Source organism: Narcine bancroftii, chromosome 1 (genome assembly GCF_036971445.1).
Source record: "Narcine bancroftii isolate sNarBan1 chromosome 1, sNarBan1.hap1, whole genome shotgun sequence".
Classification (NCBI taxonomy): Eukaryota; Metazoa; Chordata; class Chondrichthyes; order Torpediniformes; family Narcinidae; genus Narcine; species Narcine bancroftii.
Genome location: NC_091469.1, coordinates 334456464 through 334478926, shown reverse-complemented (window position 1 = coordinate 334478926; position 22463 = coordinate 334456464). Strand labels below are relative to the sequence as shown.

The 22463-nt window shown below is 43.7% G+C and overlaps 2 protein-coding genes across 5 annotated transcripts in view; both read right to left on the bottom strand.

The window, feature by feature from the left end:
• Positions 1-18046, bottom strand: part of LOC138748721 (tubulin polymerization-promoting protein-like) — a 51585-nt gene extending 33539 nt beyond the window's left edge. Inside the window, exon 1 of one of the 2 annotated variants that reach the window (XM_069909375.1) lies at positions 17905-18046. The gene's annotated coding sequence lies outside the window, so the exon portion shown is untranslated. The remainder of the gene's footprint in view (positions 1-17904) is intronic. The other variant, XM_069909384.1, reaches the window with a different exon arrangement.
• A 3217-nt stretch (positions 18047-21263) lies between these two features.
• Positions 21264-22463, bottom strand: part of LOC138748705 (E3 ubiquitin-protein ligase MARCHF11-like) — a 45335-nt gene continuing 44135 nt past the window's right edge. For 2 of the 3 annotated variants that reach the window (XM_069909340.1, XM_069909361.1), the window contains one exon: positions 21264-21501. In XM_069909340.1, the coding sequence (XP_069765441.1) occupies positions 21265-21501 (237 nt within the window). In that variant the 3' untranslated portion in view covers position 21264. The remainder of the gene's footprint in view (positions 21502-22463) is intronic. The other variant, XR_011348224.1, reaches the window with a different exon arrangement.

Sequence of the window (22463 nt, the reverse complement as noted above, 5' to 3'; positions counted from 1 at the left end):
AGGGGATTGATACAGTGCTGTCGGGAGACAGCAGGGCAGTGGGATAAGTGTTGGGAATGATAAAGGGCTGTGGGGAGAGAGCAGGACAATGGGATCATGTGGGGACTGATAAAATACTGCTGGTGTTATACAAAGTATACCTGTAATCTTTTTTGACTTACAAAGGGTTTGTTAGAACATAGCCTCATCATAAATTGAGGAGCACCTGTACCTTTGTGCCAATGCCATCTTCTTCTAATCAATTATGTGAATTGTAAAGAGTTGAGACCCCAGCACCATTCCCTGTAGCACATTACACAATCAGAAAAACACCTATTTGTACCCACAAGCATGGATCAGTACATGATCTTTGTTCTCCAGATAGATTTCCATCATGCACTAAATCCAATATTGTGATCTTTTGTTTTCTGCAATCATTTTGATGCAACACATTATCAAATTACTTCTGGAAATCTGTACTCTCTTCTTCAGTCCCCTTATACAGTATACCCAGCTCACATTACATCAATAAAGTATAAATAGATTGTGTAGTGATACAACCACTACATTGGCCACACTCCTACCAGCCTGCTGCAGGGGGCAACCATTGTACCTGCAGGTCAACAACCTGGGAGGCAGGCCCCACCATGCTGGCTGTCAATCACTGGCCCATATAAAGACTTTGGGAACAATCAGACACGTGGAGCCAGCAGCACACTGAGACTGGTGTGTACGTTTAAGCTAATTAAAGCCTGTTGTACAGTTTGTGGACTTTGTGTCAGAATTATGCACGTAGGAGAAGTCACAGATTGGTTAAGCATTATCTCCATTTCACAAAGCCATGTTGGCTTTGCCTGCTTTCTTTAATTGTTCCATTTGGCCTTTGACAATAGCTTCTAACATTTTTCTAGTGACAGGTGTTATTCGGACTGGCCCATCAGTTTCTACTTTCTGTCTCCTTTGATTTTGGAGTATTCATTATTTTCCAATCTTATGGAACTCTCTTCAATCTAAGGACTTTTGAAAAGTTAAAACAAATGCATTAGGCAAAGTCCATCAGTCTCTTTGCTGAGTATCTCTGTAAATTTCTCTCCTGAGTTCTTCTCTTGCATCCAATTCCCAATTTACAACTATTTTTGGAATGTTATTTGTATCCTGAATGGTGAAAACCAACACTTTTTCCCCCCCTATTATTGATCCCCCCAGATTCCACAGACACTTCATCTTTCTCTCTTTTTGGATATCTATAGTAATTATTACCATCAGTTTTTATACTTCCGATTAGCTTTTTAATCAGACTGGAAATTTGTCATTATTAAAAAGATTTTTAAATAATTTGTTGCTATTTGCTATACAATCAACTTTGCAGAGGCCAGTCAGAAGAAAAGAACCTTCAACCTTCTCTGGTGGATAGATTTCACATCATTTGCAATGGTATGCAGTAAAGCTCTTAATATTAATAAAGGAGTATGCATCAATGGGGCTACACATACAGATTCAATTCACTGTTCAATCCATCTACAGATTAATCCTTCTCACAAAAAAATATATAATTCTGCTGCATTATATTATCTTCCTTGGCTGCCAATATTTTCGCCTGAATACTTTTACTCCTGGAAGCAATGTTGTATTCTCCAAAGACTGGTCCCCTAAACTACTTGCCTAGAGATTTGGATATCTAAGCAACAATCTCATGATTCTGGGAATGCTTGTTAACTTGATCCTCATGCTCGGCACAAGCATAAAATGTCTGAGAAGATTGCATAGCATCTCCCTATCCCCTCTCTGATCTTCCATTCCCTTACATTTTATTCAGAAACCAATTCAAGCAAACTGTTAATTTGCTACAACCTGTTGTATAAGCCCCTTTCACACTTGCAAGTGATCCCAGGAATTAACAGCCAATCAGCCTTTAAAGTGTCCAGTGAGGAAGCAAAATCAGGTCAACGCCAGCATCAGATGACATCACCTCACGCCGGGGATTGACATACTCGATCCCTAGAACAATCCCCAATGTCTGCAGATGCAGGTGTTGCAATCATGCAAGTGTGAAACAGGTAATTGCATTGTGGGATTGAAATGGCCCAAGTTTTTGCATGATTGCAGGAACGTGAAGGAAAATTAAAACGAAGGTATAAACTTTGCCGTGGGAAAGTCACAACGGGAGAGAGAGAGAGGAAATAAATAGCAATAGTGGACAATTTTTAAACAACATGGGAAATCTGGTAGTGCTATAGTGCACAATTTATAAAGATTGTGGGGAAAAAGCAATGGCAGATTTCACTTCCCAGAATGCCATGCGGCAGAGAAACCCCTCCATAAATGCTCTATTGCAGCAGCTGGGCATACAACCCTTTCTCTGCTGTATGGAATTCTGGGAGGGCAGCTCTGCCATCACTTTTACCCACAGTATTTATAAATTGTACGCAATAGTGCTACCAACTTTTCCACGCTATATAAATTGAGCACTCTAGCGTTACCGACTTTTCCACCCTGTTTAAAGATTGTTTGCTATTGCTATTTATTGCTAGCACTTTCTCATGGTCCCTTAAAGGTTTATATAGATCGGCACAACAACAATGGGGCTGAAGGGCTCATACTGTACTGTACATAAAGCTTAATTCTGTTATAATTTGGAATGATAAATTTTGTTCAAATATAAGATCATAATACATTGGTCAGGATTTAAGGCAGGTCCACCATCATTTGATGCGTCATGACATCACCAGTAGAAGGTAGAACAGTCCTAACCCCCGGGGATGGCTCCTTGCAAATATGAAAGTGTTCAGTGTCCCAATTAGGAGTGGTCAAGTGTGAAAAGCCAAAACCACATTCTGACACCAAACGGTCAATTTAGTGGGTCACAAGTATGAAAGGGGCTACAGTGGTTTCAATTTCTTTTCTGCAAAATAGTTCTTGAAAATTTCAAATTGATACATCAGATCCTCATCAGGACCACAATAAAAGATAAAGGAAAAAGGAGACACACAACTCAGAGTTCAGCTTAGATACGAGTCTTAAAGGAGGATCGAGATGCAGGAAGTCAAAGATGCATAAAATTGGCAGACAACACTAATGTGACAGAAATTATGGAATGAAAGGACTGGGACTGGAGGAAAAGTGCAGCGATCTCAAGGGCTCGATGCGCTGGAGGATGCCCTGGAGGATCCAAAATGTGGAATAGCAGCGTGCGCACTACGCAAAGTGTGGAGGAAGAACGACACACACACAGTCGAGTCAAAGTCGAAGACTGATTTATTGCTCTGCCAGTTCTGTTTATATTTACTCCTTGCCTATAACGACAGGAGTGACATCATTGCAGCGCCAGCCTCCAATTGGCCAGCATTCCCACCATTGTGCATTGTTTCCCGCCATGTGGGAGGTCTCGTGGGACAACGGCCATTGGTCCCTGTGGGGCCCTCGCAATCGCCGCGTTCACTGGCCATTTTGTGAGCCAGGTCGTGACTCTGTTCGCAGGCCACTATACAACACCCCCCCCCCCCCAACCAGTGATCAGAGTGTCGATTGCCACTACCTCTGCATCATGGGGGTTGAGTCTCAACTGGCTAGCTAATGTCTACATGGGCCAGTTTCAGGTGGTCAAGGGTGAAAGTTTCCTCTTTGGTGCCATGTCCAATGCACACTTCAGCCTATTATGCCTGACGACCCTGTACAGACCCATGTACAACTGTTGGAGGAGTGCCTGGTGCACTCCCCTTGGCACAAAAACATATTCATATCCTTGGGGATGAAAGATTTGGACTGTCTGTGCAGTGGGGGCTGTAGTTTACCCAGTCTTTCCATCAGCCGTTTCAGTGCCACTGTAGGGGGATCTGGATCCTTGGTGGTGGCCAATAATTCCCCTGGGATTATCAAGTTTGTGCCATAGACTATTTCTGATGCAGAAGCATTAAAGTCCTTTTTTGGCACGGTGCATATCCCAGAAGGACCCAAGGCAGTTTATCCTCCCAGTTGGGCCCCTTGAGCTAGGCCATCAAGGCACCTTTTAAGTTTCTGTGGAACTGTTCCACCAACCCATTGGCCTGCAGGTGATATGCTGTGGTGTGGTGGAGTTGGGTTCTCAACAGTTTGGCCAGCGCCGCCCTGAGCCTAGAGGTAAACTGCACTCCCCTCTCAGAGATGAGATGTTCCACCCAGGTGTAGATTAGTGCCTTAGCACTGATCTCCGTGGCCACGTCAGCCATCAGGACCACCTCTGGCCACCTCGTGGAGCAGTCAATCATAGTAAGGAGGTATCTCATCCCACAGGAAACCTGCACCGGCCCCACAAAGTTGACATGGAAATGGCTGAACCTATGCCATGCTGGCTCAAATGTCTGGGGAGGCGCTTTAGTGTGAGTTTGCTCCTTCGACACCTGGCAGAGAGGGTAGGTCTTGGTTCACTGACTGACCTGTTGGTGGAGCCCGGGTGCCAGATGAACCTGCTGGCCACCATCTTCACTGTGGTTCTGATGGCTGGATGTGCTAAGTTGTGCACCACTTTGAAAACCTACCTTTGCCATGCTCCCAGCAAGATGAGGCGGGGTTTGCCGGTAGAGACGTCACAGAGGAAAGTCTGGTTGCCAGAGATGATGATGACATCCTCCAGCCGCAGCCCAGAAAGCACTGCCCTGTACGCTGGGTCATCATGCTGTGCCCTGAATAGTCTATGCCCTTGGATAGGGCATGGACAGACTCTATGGCTGGACAGGAGAGGGCATCGGCCACCAGGTCGCTCTTGTCGGTGATGTGTTGGATGTCCGTGGTGAATTTGGACATGGTAGGAAAGGTGTCTTTGCTGCCTGGCTGACCATGGGTCAGATGGAAGGTGAAAGTCAATTGTTTGTGGTCTGTGAAGACCTTGAATTGTCTTCCTTCCAGTAAGTATCAGAAGTGCCTGACCACCAGGTATAGCACCAAATGCTCCTAGTCAAACACATTGTATTAAAGTTTGAATGGCTGGAGGTACCTTCAAAAAAAAAAGGCAGGGGATGCCATTGTCCGTCAATCAAGCTGTTCTAAGAGCCAGCTCTGCTGGGGGAATCCACCAGAGGGCAGTCAGTGCCTCTGGCCTGGGGTGAACCAGAAGGGTGGCATTAGCCAGAGCATCCTTCACCTTCTGGAATGCCTCTGAAGCCTCCCCGTCCCAGGCAATGTCTTTATTTTTCCCCGCCATATGCGCAATATGGGGGCTCATGATCAGAGCTGCTGTTGGTATGAATCGATGGTGGAAGTTAATAATATCAGCGAACTCCTGCAGCCCCTTCACGGTGCGAGGTTTCATGAACCACCTTCTCGTGAATCGGTTTCTCCTTGTACCTGTCGATCCAATGCTCCAGGAAGGCAATTGTGTCCCATCCGAACTGACACTTGGCGGGGTTGATGGTCAGCCCGAACCCCTGCAGGCAGGCAAATAGTTGTCTGAGGTGGGCCGTGAGCTCCAAATGGTTGTGGCTGGCAAAAAGAGTATCATCCAGGTACATGAACGTGAATGAGAGGTCCCAGCCCACCGTGTCCATCAGCTGCTGAAATGTCTGAGCACCGTTCTCAAGCCTAAAGGGCATCCTCATTAATTTGAACAGGCCAAAAGGGGTGATTATGGTGGTCTGGGAATATCCTTGGGGTGCACTAGGATTTGATGATAACCCATGATTAGATCGACCTTTTAAAACACCCATGCCCTTTGAATGTTTGCAGTAAAGTTTTAGATATGGGACACAGGTTATCTGTCCGGTGTGGTGGCCTTGCTGAGGCATCAGTAATCACTACACGGCCTCCACCCTCCTGCTGCCTTCAGGACCACGTGTAGGGGGGAGGCCTAGGGGCTGTCCAATCAGCGCACTATCCCCAACTCCTCCATTTTCTTAAATTCCTCTTTGGCAAAAGCAAATTTTTTGGGGGCGGAGGTGGTGAGCCCTGGCGTGGAGTAGGGGGGCCCTCAGTGAGGATGTGGTGACTTACCCTATGCTTTGGTTCTGTGAAGGAGAATTGTGGTATCACAATTACAGGGAACTCTGCCAGGATGCATGTTGGCATCATCAGACAACATGATGGAGTCGATAAGTTTGGCTTCACTCAGGGGCATCTTTTGAAAAGTTCTGGTGTGCAACAAACGCTGTCCTTTTAAGTTTACCAGCAGGCAGTGGGCTTGCAGGAAATCAGCTCCCAGGAGTAGATGCGCCACTTGCCATGATGGTAAAAGTCCATTTTAATCGGTGGCCAGCAAATCGTAGGGGGATGGTGCGAGTGCTATAAGCTCATAGAGGTGCTGTTCACTGCCCTCAGTGCCAATCCCGGCTTGGCATTCCAGGTGTCATAGGCCATGGGTGGGAGGGGGTGGAAGGAAACTTATTTCAACACCAGTGTCCACGAGGAACTGCCTTCCTGACAGAGTCCCACATGTGGAGGAGGCTGAAATAATGGCCAACTGCAACAGCCATTAACAATGGCTGACCATTGAGTTTCCCGGAAACATGCTGGGTGGGTGGCATCGATGGCCCCCTGCACCCCATCGCTGATGATGATACCAATATGGCTGGGTGGGTGGGGTGTCCACTTGCCTCTCCATCTGCTGTGGCTTTGTTGCTGACTGGGGTCGGGCTTGGCGATCTGTTCCACTGAGGCACCATTTTCTTTCTTTGCTTTCCAGAGCACCTCCGCCTAGGCTGTAACTTTTCTCGAATCGCTGAAGTTCTCGTTGGCGAACAAGAGTGGGATATCCTCAGGCAGCTGCTCCAGGAAAATCTGCTCAAAGAGCAGGCAAGGCTTGTGCCCCTCAGCAAGAGCAAGCATCTCACTCACGAGGGAGGATGGGGCCCTGTCCCCCCCAAACCATCTAAGTGCAGCAGACGGGCAGCACACTCACACTATGATAGCCCAAAAATGTGGGTTAGTAGCTCTTTGAGGGCACCATATTTGCCTTGCTCTGGAGGCTGCCATAGGAAATCGACGACCTTCGCTGCCGTGTCCTGGTTGAGTGCACTCACTACATTGTAGTAGCGGGTATCATCTGCGTTGATCTGTCGAAGATGGAACTGGGCCTCAGCCTGTTCGAGCCACATGCGTGGCTGTGACAGCCCAGAACATTAGTAGCTTCAGCAAGACAGAGAGGAGAGCTGCTTGGTCCATATCTTTGGGTCCAACTGCCGGATGGACCTGTCGGGGTCACCAATATAGCATGTGTGCAACGCAAGGTGTGGACTAAGAACCACACACACACACACTCAAGGTCAAAGACTGATTTACTGCTCTGCCAACTCTGTTTATATTCACTCTCCACCTCTGATGACAGGAGTGACGTCATTGTAGCGCCGGCCTCAGACTGGTCGGCATTCCCACTGGTTTCCCACCACGCAGGAGATCACATAGACAACAGCCACTGGTCCTTGCGGGGCCCTCATGATCACCCCGCTCGCTGGCCATTTTGTGAGCTGGGCTGCTACAGAATGCTCTTGACACCAGGTTACTTGTGTCATTTAGGAATGCGACCGATGAGATGAAGTCCTGTATATCAAATGCAGGATGGAAAGGGAACTTGCACAGCATTGTAAGTGTCCCATCCGGTTCAGAAGCTGATGAAAGTAAATGCTATCTTCTTTGCAGTTCAGTTTTATTCATAGCTACTGAATAATTCTTCATTGACACAGGTTTATATGAAGGGCTTTAGGAAAAGGGCTAAGTTATGTTTCTGTTTATACTGTCATCACTCTTTGGAACAGATTTTTGAAATATCTGGTGAGAACTCGTTCTCTGCAGTAATTATAAAGGGAGCTAGCGAGACACGTTCCTGAGCTGAGAACATTCAGCTTGTTGTGGAGGGGGGAATACCAGTCATCCAATGTTGTCTTAGCAACCAGGAATTTTTCAAGTACCTTTTGACCTGGTCACTAATTCCTCCCACCACACATTTCTTTGTGCCTAGTTAAGTACTGGGACACAACAGAGCACAGCTGTTTCATTTTCACAATGAATGGGTTTAAACGGACTTGATAAATCTTGCCTTGCTTGCTCCGGTGTTGAAAGCAGATGAAAAATTCTAGAATCATTTATAAATAAAAAGTTAGAACAATTAATTAATCTGATGTCTTTCACATATGAATACATCCTTTGATCCGATTAAATGCCCTTCAATTGAACTCAGTCTTTTAGTCATGAAGAGAATGGGAAACAAACAAGTCCGCACTTCCAACTAACCTTACGCTCTGCCATTAGGTATTGGGTTACACAGGGAGCAAGAATGAATCATTATGAGGGCTCCCCGGAATCTGTGGAACCATTTGGAGTTGGCATTTTCTGGAGAAGTTGGCAGAGAACAAAGAATAAATTTTAAAAATTATATAATTAACAAGGTTGCAAGTGACTTAGATGAAAAAACGATGGGTGGGTTGGTAAGTTTGCAGATGACACAAATATTAATGGATTCATGGACAGTGTAGCAGGCTATAAAAGTATATAACAGGATACAGATAAGTAAAAAGTATGGACTGGGAAATAGCAGGAGTTTAATCTGGACAAGTGAAGTGCTTCACTTTGGGAGGTCAAATATAAAGGGTTTGTGTACATTATTGGTCAGGCTCTTAAATGCACTGCTATGCATTGGGATCTGGGGGTCCAGGTCCATAGCTCCTTAAAAGTGGCCACACAAGTAGAGAGGGTATTAATGAATAAAAATAGTTTGTGGCATGCTTGGCTTCATTTGTCAGGGCATTGAGTACAAAAGTAAGGAGGTCGTGTTGCAGCTGTGTAAAACTTCCATTAGGCCGCACTTCGGATATTGTGTGCAATTCTGGTCAGTTCATTACAAGAATGTGGAGGCTTTGGGAAGGGAACAGAAGTTTACTAGGATGTTGTGCGGATTAGATCGTATGAGTTATTGGAGAGGCTGTACAAACATTGGCTGTTTTCTCTGGAGTGTAGGATGCTGAGGGGGAGACCTGAAAAAAGGTTAAAATCATTGATCAGATGGACAGTCAGAGTCCATTCCCAAGGTAAAAGTATCACTCACTAGCAGACATGTATTTAAGGTGGGGATGTACATTTAAGGGAGATGTGTGGGGTTCATTTATTTATTTTGGATGGGCTGGTGCCTGGAACAGGCTGCCAGAAGTACTGGTGGAAGCAGATACAGGTCGAGTACCCCTTATTTGTTGATCCTCCATGAGGCCTACCTTCTTTAACTTCAGCAGTAGCCATCACTTCTTCTTGCATAGCTTCCATCTGTAAAGGAACTTTCTCTCTTTGTTCAATCACTGCTACTGTCAGTTTCTGGACTACTTGTCAGCATGCCTACTGACACGGGGCCAATGTCCTCAGCCCAATGCCGGCCTGCATTGCCGACAGCCCAGACCTTTTCAAGATGGTCACGAACCCTTGCCGCACCGCGCATGCCTGGCAGCGTCATAGCGCACTAAGGCACGTCTTCCGACAGGCCACCGCGGGCCTCCACGCCACCCGGCACAAACTTTATCTCTGCTCACAAAGGAAAATAAAAGCAGCACCAAACACTCAAAATTCTGCTTGATGGCTGTTTAAAATGTTTCCTCCAGAGTCATTACAGTGTGTAATGTACGTAGGTCTGGCAGCGACTATTGTCAATAACAAACTGGCACCAACAGAGCATCAGAGCCCCATGTGGGCATGTGCGGCCAGGCGTGGAATTTTCCATTTGTGGCATCATGTTGCCACTCAAAAGGTTTCAGATTTTGGAGCATTTCGGATAAGGGACATTCAACCTGTAGTTCCATTTAAAAGGCTTCTAGGCAGACACATGAATACAAAGGGGATGGAGGGATATCGATCAGGTGCAAACAGGCGAGTTTTAGTTTGATTTGGATGTCATGCTCAGCACAGACACGCCTGTTCCTCTATTGTAGTGTTCTATGTTCCAAGGTTAAATTAAAAGTCACAGTGCAGAAAGGAACTAGAAAGATCCAGTTGCTTTGAATAAGCATTTTTTGACTGAATTATGGTTTAAGTTGAATAACAAGGTGAAGTTAATGAACTAGATTCGAAACACTTTGCGGGAGTCCAATTTTTCATTGCAGTCAACTGTGAGCTTCAAACATGCCTCCTGGCTGGATAAATTGAGTAAATTACCAAAGTTCAAGAATTTGAACTCTGAGTGAAGCAGGAGTTGGTTTATCTTGGAAACATAATATTTAGAGGGAATGTTCCCATTGAGTCATTGTAAAGAATTATTGCCTTGTAGAACTATTGTATTTCTCTGAATACTTGTCTTTGAACAGAAAACCCCAGAGAGGGAGAAATCAAGTACATCACCAAGTGCATCATGGGGAAGAACATGGCCCCTACTCTTCTCTCTTTGGCTTGGCTTCGCAGACGAAGATTTATGGAGGGGTAAATGTCCACATCAGCTGCAGGCTCGTTGGTGGCTGACAAGTCCGATGAGGGACAGGCAGACACAGTTGCAGTGGTTGCAGGGGAAAATTGGTTGGTTGGGATTGGGTGTTGGGTTTTTCCTCCTTTGTCTTTTGTCAGTGAGGTGGGCTCTGCGGTCTTCTTCAAAGGAGGTTGCTGCCCGTCGAACTGTGAGGCGCCAAGATGCACGGTTTGAGGTGATATCAGCCCATTGGCGGTGGTCAATGTGGCAGGCACCAAGAGATTTCTTTAGGCAGTCCTTGTACCTCTTCTTTGGTGCACCTCTGTCACGGTGGCCAGTGGAGAGCTCGCCATACAACACGATCTTGGGAAGGCGATGGTCCTCCATTCTGGAGACGTGACCTACCCAGCGCAGTTTGATCTTCAGCAGCGTGGATTCAATGCTGTCGGCCTCTGCCATCTCGAGTACTTCGATGTTAGGGATAAATCGCTCCAATGAATGTTGAGGATAGAGCGGAGACAACGCCGGTAGAGGACCCAAGATTCGGAGCCGAACAGGAGTGTGGATATGCCAACGGCTCTGTATACGCTAATCTTTGTGAGGTTTTTCAGTTGGTTGTTTTTCCAGACTCTTTTGTGTAGTCTTCCAAAGGCGCTATTTGCCTTGGCGAGTCTGTTGTCTATCAAGCATTCAGCAATTATGCCACTGATGGCAACAATCAGTGCCTGATTTAGACTTGGTGAGACCCTAAACTATAAAAAGCTTGGAGGCCCCTTTTTTTAAAAAAATTACAATGCAAATTATCTTCAAATGAATGCATTTACTGATTACAAATTTATCATTTGGTTGGCTTGATCATAGATTAAAATATAGTATAGCCTGGAAACAATACTTAAATATAATTTTTTTTTAAGTTTTAACACACATTAATATATTTTTGAGGCCTCTGCAGATTGTGAACCCTTAAGCTGTAGCTAAATCTGGCACTAGCAACAATCATCCTTTGAGTTAAAATTATGGAAATACAAAAAAGGTGATACATGGAGACAAAAGTCTCTGATGTGTGATGATTATTTTTAATCAATTAAATGAGGTCAATGCACAATCTATCCAAATATTTTGTTCATGCCAAGGGATGCTAAGTCATGGCCGAAAGGTTGGTCAATACCAGCTCTGTACAAACACCGCTCCAACACAACAAGGTTCTGAGCTCGTTTCTTTCCTCATTGACTCAAGGCCAACATCAGACATGATGAATTATATCCCTTAAACACCTTACAGGCAGTAAAAACTTTCAAATCTGCTTCCCAATAAAAATGATGGAAAAGTAAGCAGGGTTATGAATTTAAACAATTTAGTCCATTCCCATCTCAAGATGCAGCAGAAATATTCTCTGTACAACTGCACTAACGAGTTAAATCCAGGAAATTGAACTTGCTTTTAACAATCTGATCATGAATTTATACACAGAATTATTGCTTGAAGTGCTTTGAAACAGTTTAAAAGAAATAGAACCTCTTTCAAATGTGTCATAATGAAGTGGAAATGAAAGGACAAAGTTATCCAGAAGCAACCTTTGGCGTACAATAATACTTTGTCCTGTCTTTAGCGTGCCAAGTTAGGGCAGTACGGTTGGCATAGCGCCTTGACAGCACCAGCAATCGGGACCGGACCTGGGTTCGAATCCCGCGCTAAGGAGTTTTTACATTCTTCCAGTGTCTGGCATGGGTTTTCTCTGGGGGCTCCAGTTTCCTCCCACCCTTAAAAAACGTACTAGGGTGTAGATTAATTGGGGTGTAAAATTGGGGCACAGACTCTTAGGGCCGAATTGGCCTGTTATCTAAATTTAAAAATACAACACAGGCTCTTTGAACCAATCAATTAATTCTTATTTGAGCATCTGCCTGATCCTTGGAATATCTAAGGAAGAGCTCAGGCCTGCAATGTCGATTGCCGATTGTTTTCCATGGTCGCAGCATGGCCTGCTGAGTTCCTTCAGCACCTTTTTGTATTACACTTTAAGATAACGAGCCTACATTGGTAATTTATGATCAATATCCCAAGCACATGGACCAATCTTCTTCCTGGATTTCTTTTTTCCCCCCCTCAATCATCTGTCAAATCTGTCCTTAAGCGCTGGCAGGATAGATGACAGTGCCATATGATCAGGTATCACAGTCTTTTAGGAAAGATCTTACTGAATGCAGATAGCAGCTATTTTCCTAAAATAACTACATTTAAAGTGCAGTCACTGTTGCCATGGGCATGGCATGCCCTGAGCTCAGAGAAGGCCTAATATTTTTTTCCACTTCAATCATTAACTCTAGTGCATTCCACAACAACTTTGTAAATAACATTTATCCACACCTATCCTAAACTTCTCAAGTTTACCTTGTAACTATGCCCTCTTGTTCAAGACTACTTAATCACTGCATAGTTTTGTTATTTCATCATTGTATCGCCTTTTTCTAAACAAAGCTCTGAATTTTAAAACTAACTTTGATCATGTTTGGTTTACTGCTAGTTTATCAACCTCGTCATTGTTTTTCAGTAAATCACAAGCTCTCTGACAATTAAAAGTGGCTTCTTTTCATTCATATCTGAGCCATGGTAATAAATAGTCCACAAATGTGACAAAACATAGACACTTAGACCTGTCAGGAGTGAATTTGCAGAATCTCAAATCTTCCAAGTGGAAGGTTGATTGTCATTCTTTTTAAAAAAAAAATGAACAATGACTCCTTTTTCAATCTGGGCTTCCTGAATGCCAATGCATGTAATCCTATCAGAGAAAATTAGATTGTTTCTGGTTGAAACACTTTGTTCTAAAGACATACATGAATGTTTAACATGATAATACCTCGCTGGGACTCAACACCCCTCTCTGCTAATGGATTCTGAACTTCTTGACGAAAAGATGGGATGGTAGCAAACTCTCAACCCCATTACACTGGAGCACCTCAGGGCTGTGTGCTCAGCCACTACTGTTCACGCTGCTGATTCACAACTGTAACGCCAGATTCAGCTCCAACAGAATCATCAAATTTGCAGATGACACAACAGTAGTTGGCCTTATCTGCATAAATGATGAGCTACAGGGAGGAGGTTGAAAAGTTCATAAAATGGTGCAAGAACAACAACCGGAGTCTAAACATGGACAAGACAAAGGAGATGATTGTAGAATTCAGGAGTACAAAGGTCAGCCATTCTCCACTGCACATCAATGGTTCCATCGTGGAAAGAGCGGAGAGCTCATAGTGTCCTGGCATGCATACATCCTTGACTCACACATCCTCATTCATCAGGAAGAAGCAGCAGCGCCCACACTTCTTAAGGAGGCTGGGGAGGACAAGGCCACTGACCCCGATCTTGACAACCTTTTACAGGAGTACATCTGAGAGTGTCCTGCCTGGCTGCATTATTGTGTGGTATGGTAGCTACAAAGCATCTGACCAGAAGCTTATACAGAGAATCATTAAAACAGCCGAGAGGATCACTGGGGTCTTCCTTTCGTCTATAAATGGCATTTACTGGGAGCACAATTAAAGAGAGCTCAAGGAATTATAGAAGATCCTTTTCAACCCACTACCATCAAAAAAGTACAGGAGCATCAAAACCAGGACTGCCAGGCTGGGATATAGCTTCTTTGCACAGGCTGTGAGACCGATAAACATTATCCTGTAACCATGACGATCATCCCAAATATTTATCTATATTTATTTTGATTATTTATGATCTCTATGCACTGTGTATTTTGTGTTTTTATGCATGCACCATGGTCTGGAGAGGCACTGTTTCGTAAATATATAATCAAATTATAGTAAACTTTAACTTGACATCTAATAGCTAACAATTCATAATTATTGATAAATGATTAGTGGAAACATTACATATCTGTAACAAATTACTTTTATACAATAAAATATTTTTGCATTCTGCTGCACATTGTTCAGCAATGACTATGCCACGTTTGCATATTATTGGCATCATTCTTCTCTGCTCAAGTATCATATTTGACTAACAAAATTAATCACAGTTCAAGGCAGCTTCAGTTGAATGTGCTGAATAATCCTTCGATAAACAATTACAGTATTTAATAAAATTCTTCATCACCATATTGCATTTATACTTTATTCCTCACTGATAATGTCTAGCTAATTTTTTTTACAGTAAAAAGTTAAAAAAGGGTTTTTTTTTGGTTTTTCACACATTTTACTTCTAAATTTGAGCTGGGCCAATAATATTGATTGGTTTGGGACCTATGTAATTTTTTTTTTTAAATGAAGTGAGTGTAGAAATTCTTCGATACCTGGAAAGATGCATTAATTATTTGGTGTATGACAAGCTTTGACATGTGGATTGGGAGGGTTGGGGTTACTGTAAATTGTGCCAAGTATGTAGGTGGTGGATGGATTCTAAGGGGTTTTCATGGGAGCACGAAAAGAATGGATCACAAGGAAATTAGGGGTGGGGGATGAGATTGCTCCGAGAGTTGGCATGGATTTGATGGGCCAACTGACCTCTCTCAATATTATAAATAAATATGGAATGCCACATGCATATCTTTGAACAGATGTGCCACAACAGAATTGCACTGAATTTGATGCCCAGTGAGTTGTCCACAATAGATAAAGTCTTCCACTGGAATGAGCGATAATATTTACAGGATACTTGCCGCTGGCTCCCAATGTTGAATTTCATTATGCTGAGTTTGGTCTCCAAGTACAACTGGGGAAAGCCTAACATCTATCGTTAGACCTTCTTCACCAGTACCCATAGACAACCACAGATTTGGAAAGAGTGCCACCTGGACACACATTGCCTATGTGTAAATGGCATCATTCATTGTGCAGAGGAAAAGCACATCTTGAAATCAGCATTATAAATGCCCAATCTTATTGTGATCAGTACCCAAATGCAAAACACCACTGAATAATGCCATGGTATCTTCCCCAGCAGTTGAAAAAGAGAAATAAAAGCAAAAGAAGAATATTGCACAAAATTCACTGTAAATCTACCTTTTAGTAGACCAAAACACATCAATAATATACTCCACAAGAAATTAAACATTGATTCATGACAGCAGTTTAAATTACACAATGGTACACTCATGAAGGGACTTCCATTGTTAATGTTGAGAAAAGATTTTGAATGGAAAAAATGTTGAAGGATGCACTTGCTCTTTTAAAAAAAACTTAATTTGTGTGGTATTGATGCAGATGACATATTTTTGTATCAAACATTTATGACAGGGCAACAAATATATTGCAGTTTCTTTCCATGTAAAACTGATCACAGACTGGGAAAGTCCTGGGCTTGATTCCAAGTCACAATCTTTGTTGCCATGCCAACATCCTGTTAGGAGGACACAATCTCACAACTTCAATTTGAAGTGTGGGGATGTTTTCCCCAATAATATTTAATATTTATCCCTCAAGACACATCTAGAAATAACACAGCACATTGAGGATCATTGGAATGCCCAAATTGCTTGCTGTGTCTCCTTTATTTCAAAACTTTAATTGGGTTTAAAAGCACTTCAGCTAGAAAGCTTCTCAGGATATCTTGAGATAATGAGAGGTGCCCCACGCACATAATTTATCTTATTTAATCAAGTCTTAAATACCAGTAGGGGAGTAATTTTTGTGTTTCTCGAGCAGTTGACATTCTGGCTTCGGTTAAGGTTTGTTCCTCTAACCCAGTCTCTGCAGGTTTCCAAAACAGAACCTGACACACCACCATTTAAAATAATATCTTTTTTAAAAAAGCTAAATAAGTAGATTTTGGAGCATGAAAGGGAAGTAGACTGGTTTAGGGAGAAACCTCAATAAATCAGGGCTGAATCAGCTGACAAAACAGCCAATTCTGGAGTGAATAAAAAGGGTTTGGCAACAGGCAGAATTTTAAAAAGGGAAGGTCTTGAAGACTGATCAGGTTCAATAGATTTGTAACCAAGAATTAGAATTTTATACAGTGTTTTCCAATAGTTGGTAATAAAGAATAGGCCTGAGTTAGGATACTGGCAACAGTTTTGTGAAAAACACTCCAGTTTATGCAGGATACCAGCCCAGAAAAACATCCATTGTAACTTTCACTACACAGTAATGATAATCACGGACTTCCACAGTGGATGACCTAAATGCAGGGATTTTTCAGTCAATGATCCAAAGGAGGAACTTCACCTATGGTTTTCATTGAGTCTGACACAGGCCAGGTGTTTATGGGAACAAAATGTGCATCTCCCAGTGCATCAGAGAGCATTCTTCACACAATTCACAGATTAAAATATCTTGCCAATTAAAATTTGGCATCATCTTGGAGATAATTGGAGTCATTTGCAAACACCAATTACCTCCCTAATTATTAAAGTGGAAATTATAGGATTATGAAATTCCACACTTTACACCTTCTCTATTGTTTGGCGGTCTGGTTGAAACATGAAAACTCATTTGAACTCGCCTACATCTCTTAATATTCAGCGTCCAACAAAATTCTACCAACATCAATTGTGGATGTTTTATTTGTCCCTCAATGGTCATAGTTTGCATGGAAACTAGTCAAGATCTCCTCTGTCTGACGTGAAGTCACATTTCCTGAGAACAGCCTTAGATTGAGTTGATTAAAAGGTCCCCTCCACATGAGAATAACCTCATTATTCCTGCATTCTGGGGATATTTTCTACTTTAAAAGGATAAAAGAGAACTGTGTGATTCATGTGGTGACTCCTTAAAAGGGAGGAGTTGGATTTCTGGTTTACAAGAAGTGGTAAAACTCTGCCACTCCCATTCGCTTTATTGTCCAATTAACAATGTGCAAAACTAAGGCAAGCTTCATCATGTTTTGATGCCAAGGAAAAGTTTGTCCTGATGCAAAATCCACCTGTAGCTTTTTAAAGCGAAGAGAGTGTGACTGATCAAAAAAAAAATCAAACCATCATGAATGTTTCTCCTGTTCTAACCGAACAAAGTTAGTTGAAACGCCCGGCCTGGTCAGTAATTCAAACCAAGAGCCTGCAGGTGATTGAAGGTCATCATCCAAATGATTGAGGTTTTAGCATGAACTGAGGATATTTTAAACAATTTTCTAGATTATATTTTAGATGTCCAAAACCTGCATTATTTTACTTCTGCAGTAATTGAATTGTCCTAGTACAGGAAACAGTGGAAGTTTAACCTGCTGACGATTCCCCGTTGAACGAGAACGCTGCTCACCGCAAATGGACATTATGTTTAAAGATGAAGATATTAATAATTACAAATGAGATTCAGACAGCAGAACATAACCCTCAAAGCACACAACTCTGCAAAATATTCCAGCATTCCACACTCCAACAGGCACACCTTGCGAATTGAGAGTCCTGGCATCACATCTCGTTTTGTCCTCCGATGATAACTCAAGATGTGAACCCAAAAGTTTGAAGGAAAAGTCCAACAACGTCCTGGACCATTAAAAAATCCAACTCACAGGAGTAAAGGGCTTTTCACAAAAGCAACGTTGTACACACCATGCATTACTCTGTACATGCAAAAATCATTTTGCCCTCTTGTTTTGTAAATGGACGGACCCAAGAGCTGCCTGATACTTACAGCTATTCCTCGTTGTCTCCGCACAGGCAGGAAGACCAGTGCTCGCCCCGAGCTCAGGGTGGCTTGACGCCCCCACACGCCTCTCATTGGTCTCTGCGTTCCATCCTGGTCCCGGAAGTGTGGCTCTCATTGGCTAAAGCAGCCATCGCTCAGAATCAGCGGCCACCACTCACTCTTGCCCTGAAACCGCTTTCGCAGCGCGGAGACGTGAAGTTGTCCATTGCCCTTAAATGGGAGGTTGTCGGAGAACGAGGTTCCCAGACCCGCCTCGCAGCGGTACTGCGTGCACGATCCAAGCGCCTGCACGCTTCGGTGGGACGCACTGCTGCGCGTGCGCCGGTCGGGCAGTGGCTTTGGCTAAATAGCACCTATGGCAAGCACTGAAATTGGGCTCCCCCCGCCCCGTTACTTCAAGCCTTCACCCAGCAATGATCCCTCTCTGCTGCCACGCCATCCATTTCTCCTTCCCTACCTGTCCTGGCAGGTATATAGTCATATACAACGTTGTGTTGGATATATTGAGGTATTGGAAATAATCTACACCTTAAAAATCAAACCAATCGTTTAAAAAAAAACCCCTCTATCGACATTTGCTGAATGAAAACAGGGATCAGCGTTCACTGGGCCTCAGGGGGGTGGCCAAAGTTCAAGGTGTCGAGTGGCTGTCACCATCCCCACAGGCACCCTCTCTTACCTTGGGTGGAAAGGAGCGGAGCATCTGGTGGGGAAATTTAAAAAAAAGCAGGAAGGTCCCAGAGCCCACGCTCAAACTCAACCTTCAGCATACACCCTCCTCAGTCCTGGCTCCAACAAGGGACAGGGGAGGGTCCGGAGTTGGGCGTCGGGAGCTTCGGTGTAGGCTGAGGCGTGGGTAAGGAGTTGGACGTTGGGAGCACCGGGGCTCCCAACTCCTTGTCTCGGCCTTCACCGGAGTTTCCGACACCCAACTCCGAATCCCCTTGCACCCTATTCCGAAGCTCTTGATGCCCGACTCCGAATATTCCCCTCAGCGGTTAGAGTAAAAGATGTAATTCCAATTATCTTCTTGCTGGTCTGAAAAGTATTCTGTTTGAAATAAATCAGACAAGGGATGATTGAGAAGGCGGGGTGGGGGTGAATAATTTGCAGACTCTGCTGGTGTGAATGTGTGCCACAAATTGCCAATTTTCAGCCATTTGCTTGCCAAGCTCGCTGCGCACAATGTTTAGAACTTTTTTTGGACATCATCATTAAAGGAGAATTGCTGCTGAAGCCCTTGCCCCTCGGAGAATGCTCAGTGCTGGGTTTAATAGGAAACCCACAGCAACATGTGTTCAGGTTTTGGTGGGTGAGCAAGGACACCAGAAGTGAAGGGGTTGCTGAACTGGTGCCTCCAAGGCACAGACATATCAAGGGAACTGAGGTTGAGCGGCAGAGGGTGTCGACAATGTCCACAGTGCATTCAATGTGCACCCCTGCTCCTAAATAGCATATACAAGCGTGTTTTCAAATTCTTATGAGGAATATGGCCAAGGACCGGAGCACCCGCCTTCAAGTGGTGCCCAGGGCACGTGCCCTGGCTGCCATACCCTAAATACGCCTATGCTTGGTTGTGTTGGTATCTTCTTTGTATTGTGTGTTGATGCGATTGGCTTAAGTACATCTATGTTTATCCTTGTCTAGGTGGAACATGTTTTCTCTCTTTTGGTACAGGGAGTGTGTTTCGATATGTTGCCGCTTGGTTGTGGGACAGTTTATTATGGATATATCTTGAATATGTTGCAAATGAGTGTTTACTCGTGTTGGATATGCACCACGTTCTGGCCCGGTCCCCTGCACCTTCAGTAAAGTAGGAAGCTCTGGGGGAGAATAAATTCGACATTCCTTGTATTGTCATGTAATACAAAAAAAATTACTTGCAGGAAATTCTTTAATTTTTACAAAGGAAGAGTTTCCATGGGCAAGAGGAGAAAGGGAAGCAAAAGAGACCCCCCTCAGGCTCACTGAGTGTCAGTGGATTTGCCTCCAGCAGTCTCACAACTCTGAAGCAGCAGAGACACCTGTTCAAACCAATTTGCAGACTCTTGAGTCCTTCAGCCGCTGAGCCCTTTGCTGGTCTGCCGCCGTGTTTTCTGTGCTCGAGATTTCTTCTATTTCTCCTTTTTCAACGGTGGTGTTCCCCCGTTTCTGGTGCCCTGTGTCGGTCCGCTACTGGATGGCACTTGGCGAGAGCAGGGATGCATGGTGAGATTTGGAAGTGCTGAGATTTTGCTTCTTAATACCCCTAGTTCTACCTCCACCTCAACAGATCTGCTATGACAAAACAATATACCCTTAACCCTCTCAAGAACGGTGCTCCGAGAGAACTGCTGGCAGGAAGTACCAAGCTGCAGTATGGGATATTCCCAGAGTTTGGTTCAGTAAATCGACAAACACTTTCTCAGTGGACTTGGAAAACCCCTGGACTTAGCTGCAGAATAAGATTATCCTGCACTAAATGCAAATAAAGCCTTGTTCACTGTCCAGCCTCAAATAACGTTTGACGAGTCGGCAAATGTAACCTTAGTGATTTGTTCCAATCCTCAAATTATACTGCCTTGGAATCTAGTTATTTCACAAATCCATTGCAGTTTGTCTGCCAATCACAATATCTGTAGTTAACAGTTTATCTGGGAAAGTTTCCTTGACAATGTAAGGAGAAGCCAAGATACGCTGTGCTTCAGTTGAATGACATGGGATTTCATATCCCTCAGCTCACATCAGGGCAGGTTTGTCTTCATGTAGTAGCTTGTGAGGGAGAGGTTGGTGTGGGTCTTAACTCCACCGCCAACACATCGTTAGAGTCACCTCCTTCAACAATCTTCCACTTTGGGGAAAATTTATGGCAGTCTTCACTGCCTCTTTGGGATGTATGAGGAATCTATCTGGCTCATGAGGGCACATTGAGAATGTACAAACTTCACACAGGCAGCACCTGAGGTCCGGATTAAACCCGGGTTGCTGGAACTGAGGCAGCAGCACCACCTGCTGACGCCCCCTGTACAGTCTCATGGTGCTTTGCTGGGGAGATGCAAGGATGATGTTTCCTCCTCCTTTAGTGTCCAGAAGGGCTGAACTATTCTAGCCAAGAGGGCAGTGGGGACTTAATCACTGAGTACATTCACGATAGAGAGTGATAAACTCTGAATCTTGAGCTTGAATGACTTACTTACTGACATTATTTTAATGACTTGGCCAATATTAATATCTCAAAGATTATTCAGTGGTTGCTTGCTGTGTAGAAGGATCCTGTGCATTTCTTTCATTTCAATAGATTACACCTCAAAAAGTGTATCACTGTTGGAAAGCATGTTGGGAGAGCAAGAAAGAAACATAAAATATTCAATATACCGTAAATGGTAGAATGTTTTTGTAAAAGATAGTAACAATTAACCATACTTTTATAACGTTCAACAAATAATGCACAAGGATTTTCAGAGAACATGAGTTTCTCTGGTTCTGTTGTAACTGAAGAAGCTCATCCCCTCCAAGTTGCATCAATAGCTTTGCATAGTCTTCATTGCAGTTCATCTTCACAACGGCATCCTGCAGTTGAAGCTGAACCAGGCATAGAGATTCCTGTGATACAACAGAAAAATATCATTAACCAATTATTTGCAAGCTGCTCCCAGCCAACCTTTTCTTTACATTCCATGCAATCGTTCTACTCTTAAATTTATAATTTTTCACCAACTGTTGTACTCGAGTATAATTTGACTTGCCTGGATAGCACTCAGAACAAAGCTTTTCATTGTATCTCTGTGCACAAGTCAATAAACAAGTCAACCCTTCACATGTCATGAACAGAAAATTGTTTAACTAAATGCATATGTGTTGAACTTGTGCCAGTGTTTCATTTGCATATTCCTAATAAGGGACATTGATACTTGTGGGTGTTGTAGTTGTTCTGTATCTATTTTGTTAAATCATCTCCTCTATAGAAAAATTTACAAGGGATGTGTTGAGTCCTTCACAATGTTTATTGCTTTCCACGTGCATCGTGTGTTGCAGATGTCCTTCATGATAGGAGGAGAGACCCCAATGATCTTTTCCGCTGACTTCACTGTCCTCTGCAAGGTCTTGCGGTATGAGGTGGTCCAGCTTCGAAACCAGGTGGTGATGCAATTGCTCAGAATGCCCTCAGTACATCTTCTGTAGAATGTAGTGAGGATGGAGGGTGGGAGATGAACTTTCCTCAGCCTTCGCAGAAAGTAAAGGCTCTGCTGGGTTTTCTTAGCTATGGAGCTGGAGTTAGGAGACCAGGTAAGATTCTCCACCAAGTGCACACCAAGGAGCTTGATACTCTTGAAGACCTCAATGGTTGAGCTATCAATGGTCAGCAGAGATTGATCCCCCGGGCCCTCCTGAAGTCAACAACCATCTCTTATGTTATTAACATTTAGGTATAGGTTGTTGGCCCATCTCTGTACGCTGATTTATTACTACTAACTAGGCCCACCGCGGTCGTGTTGCAGTGAACTTGATGATGTGGTTCAAGCTGTGTTTTGCTACACAGTCATGAGGCAGCAGGGTGAATTGCA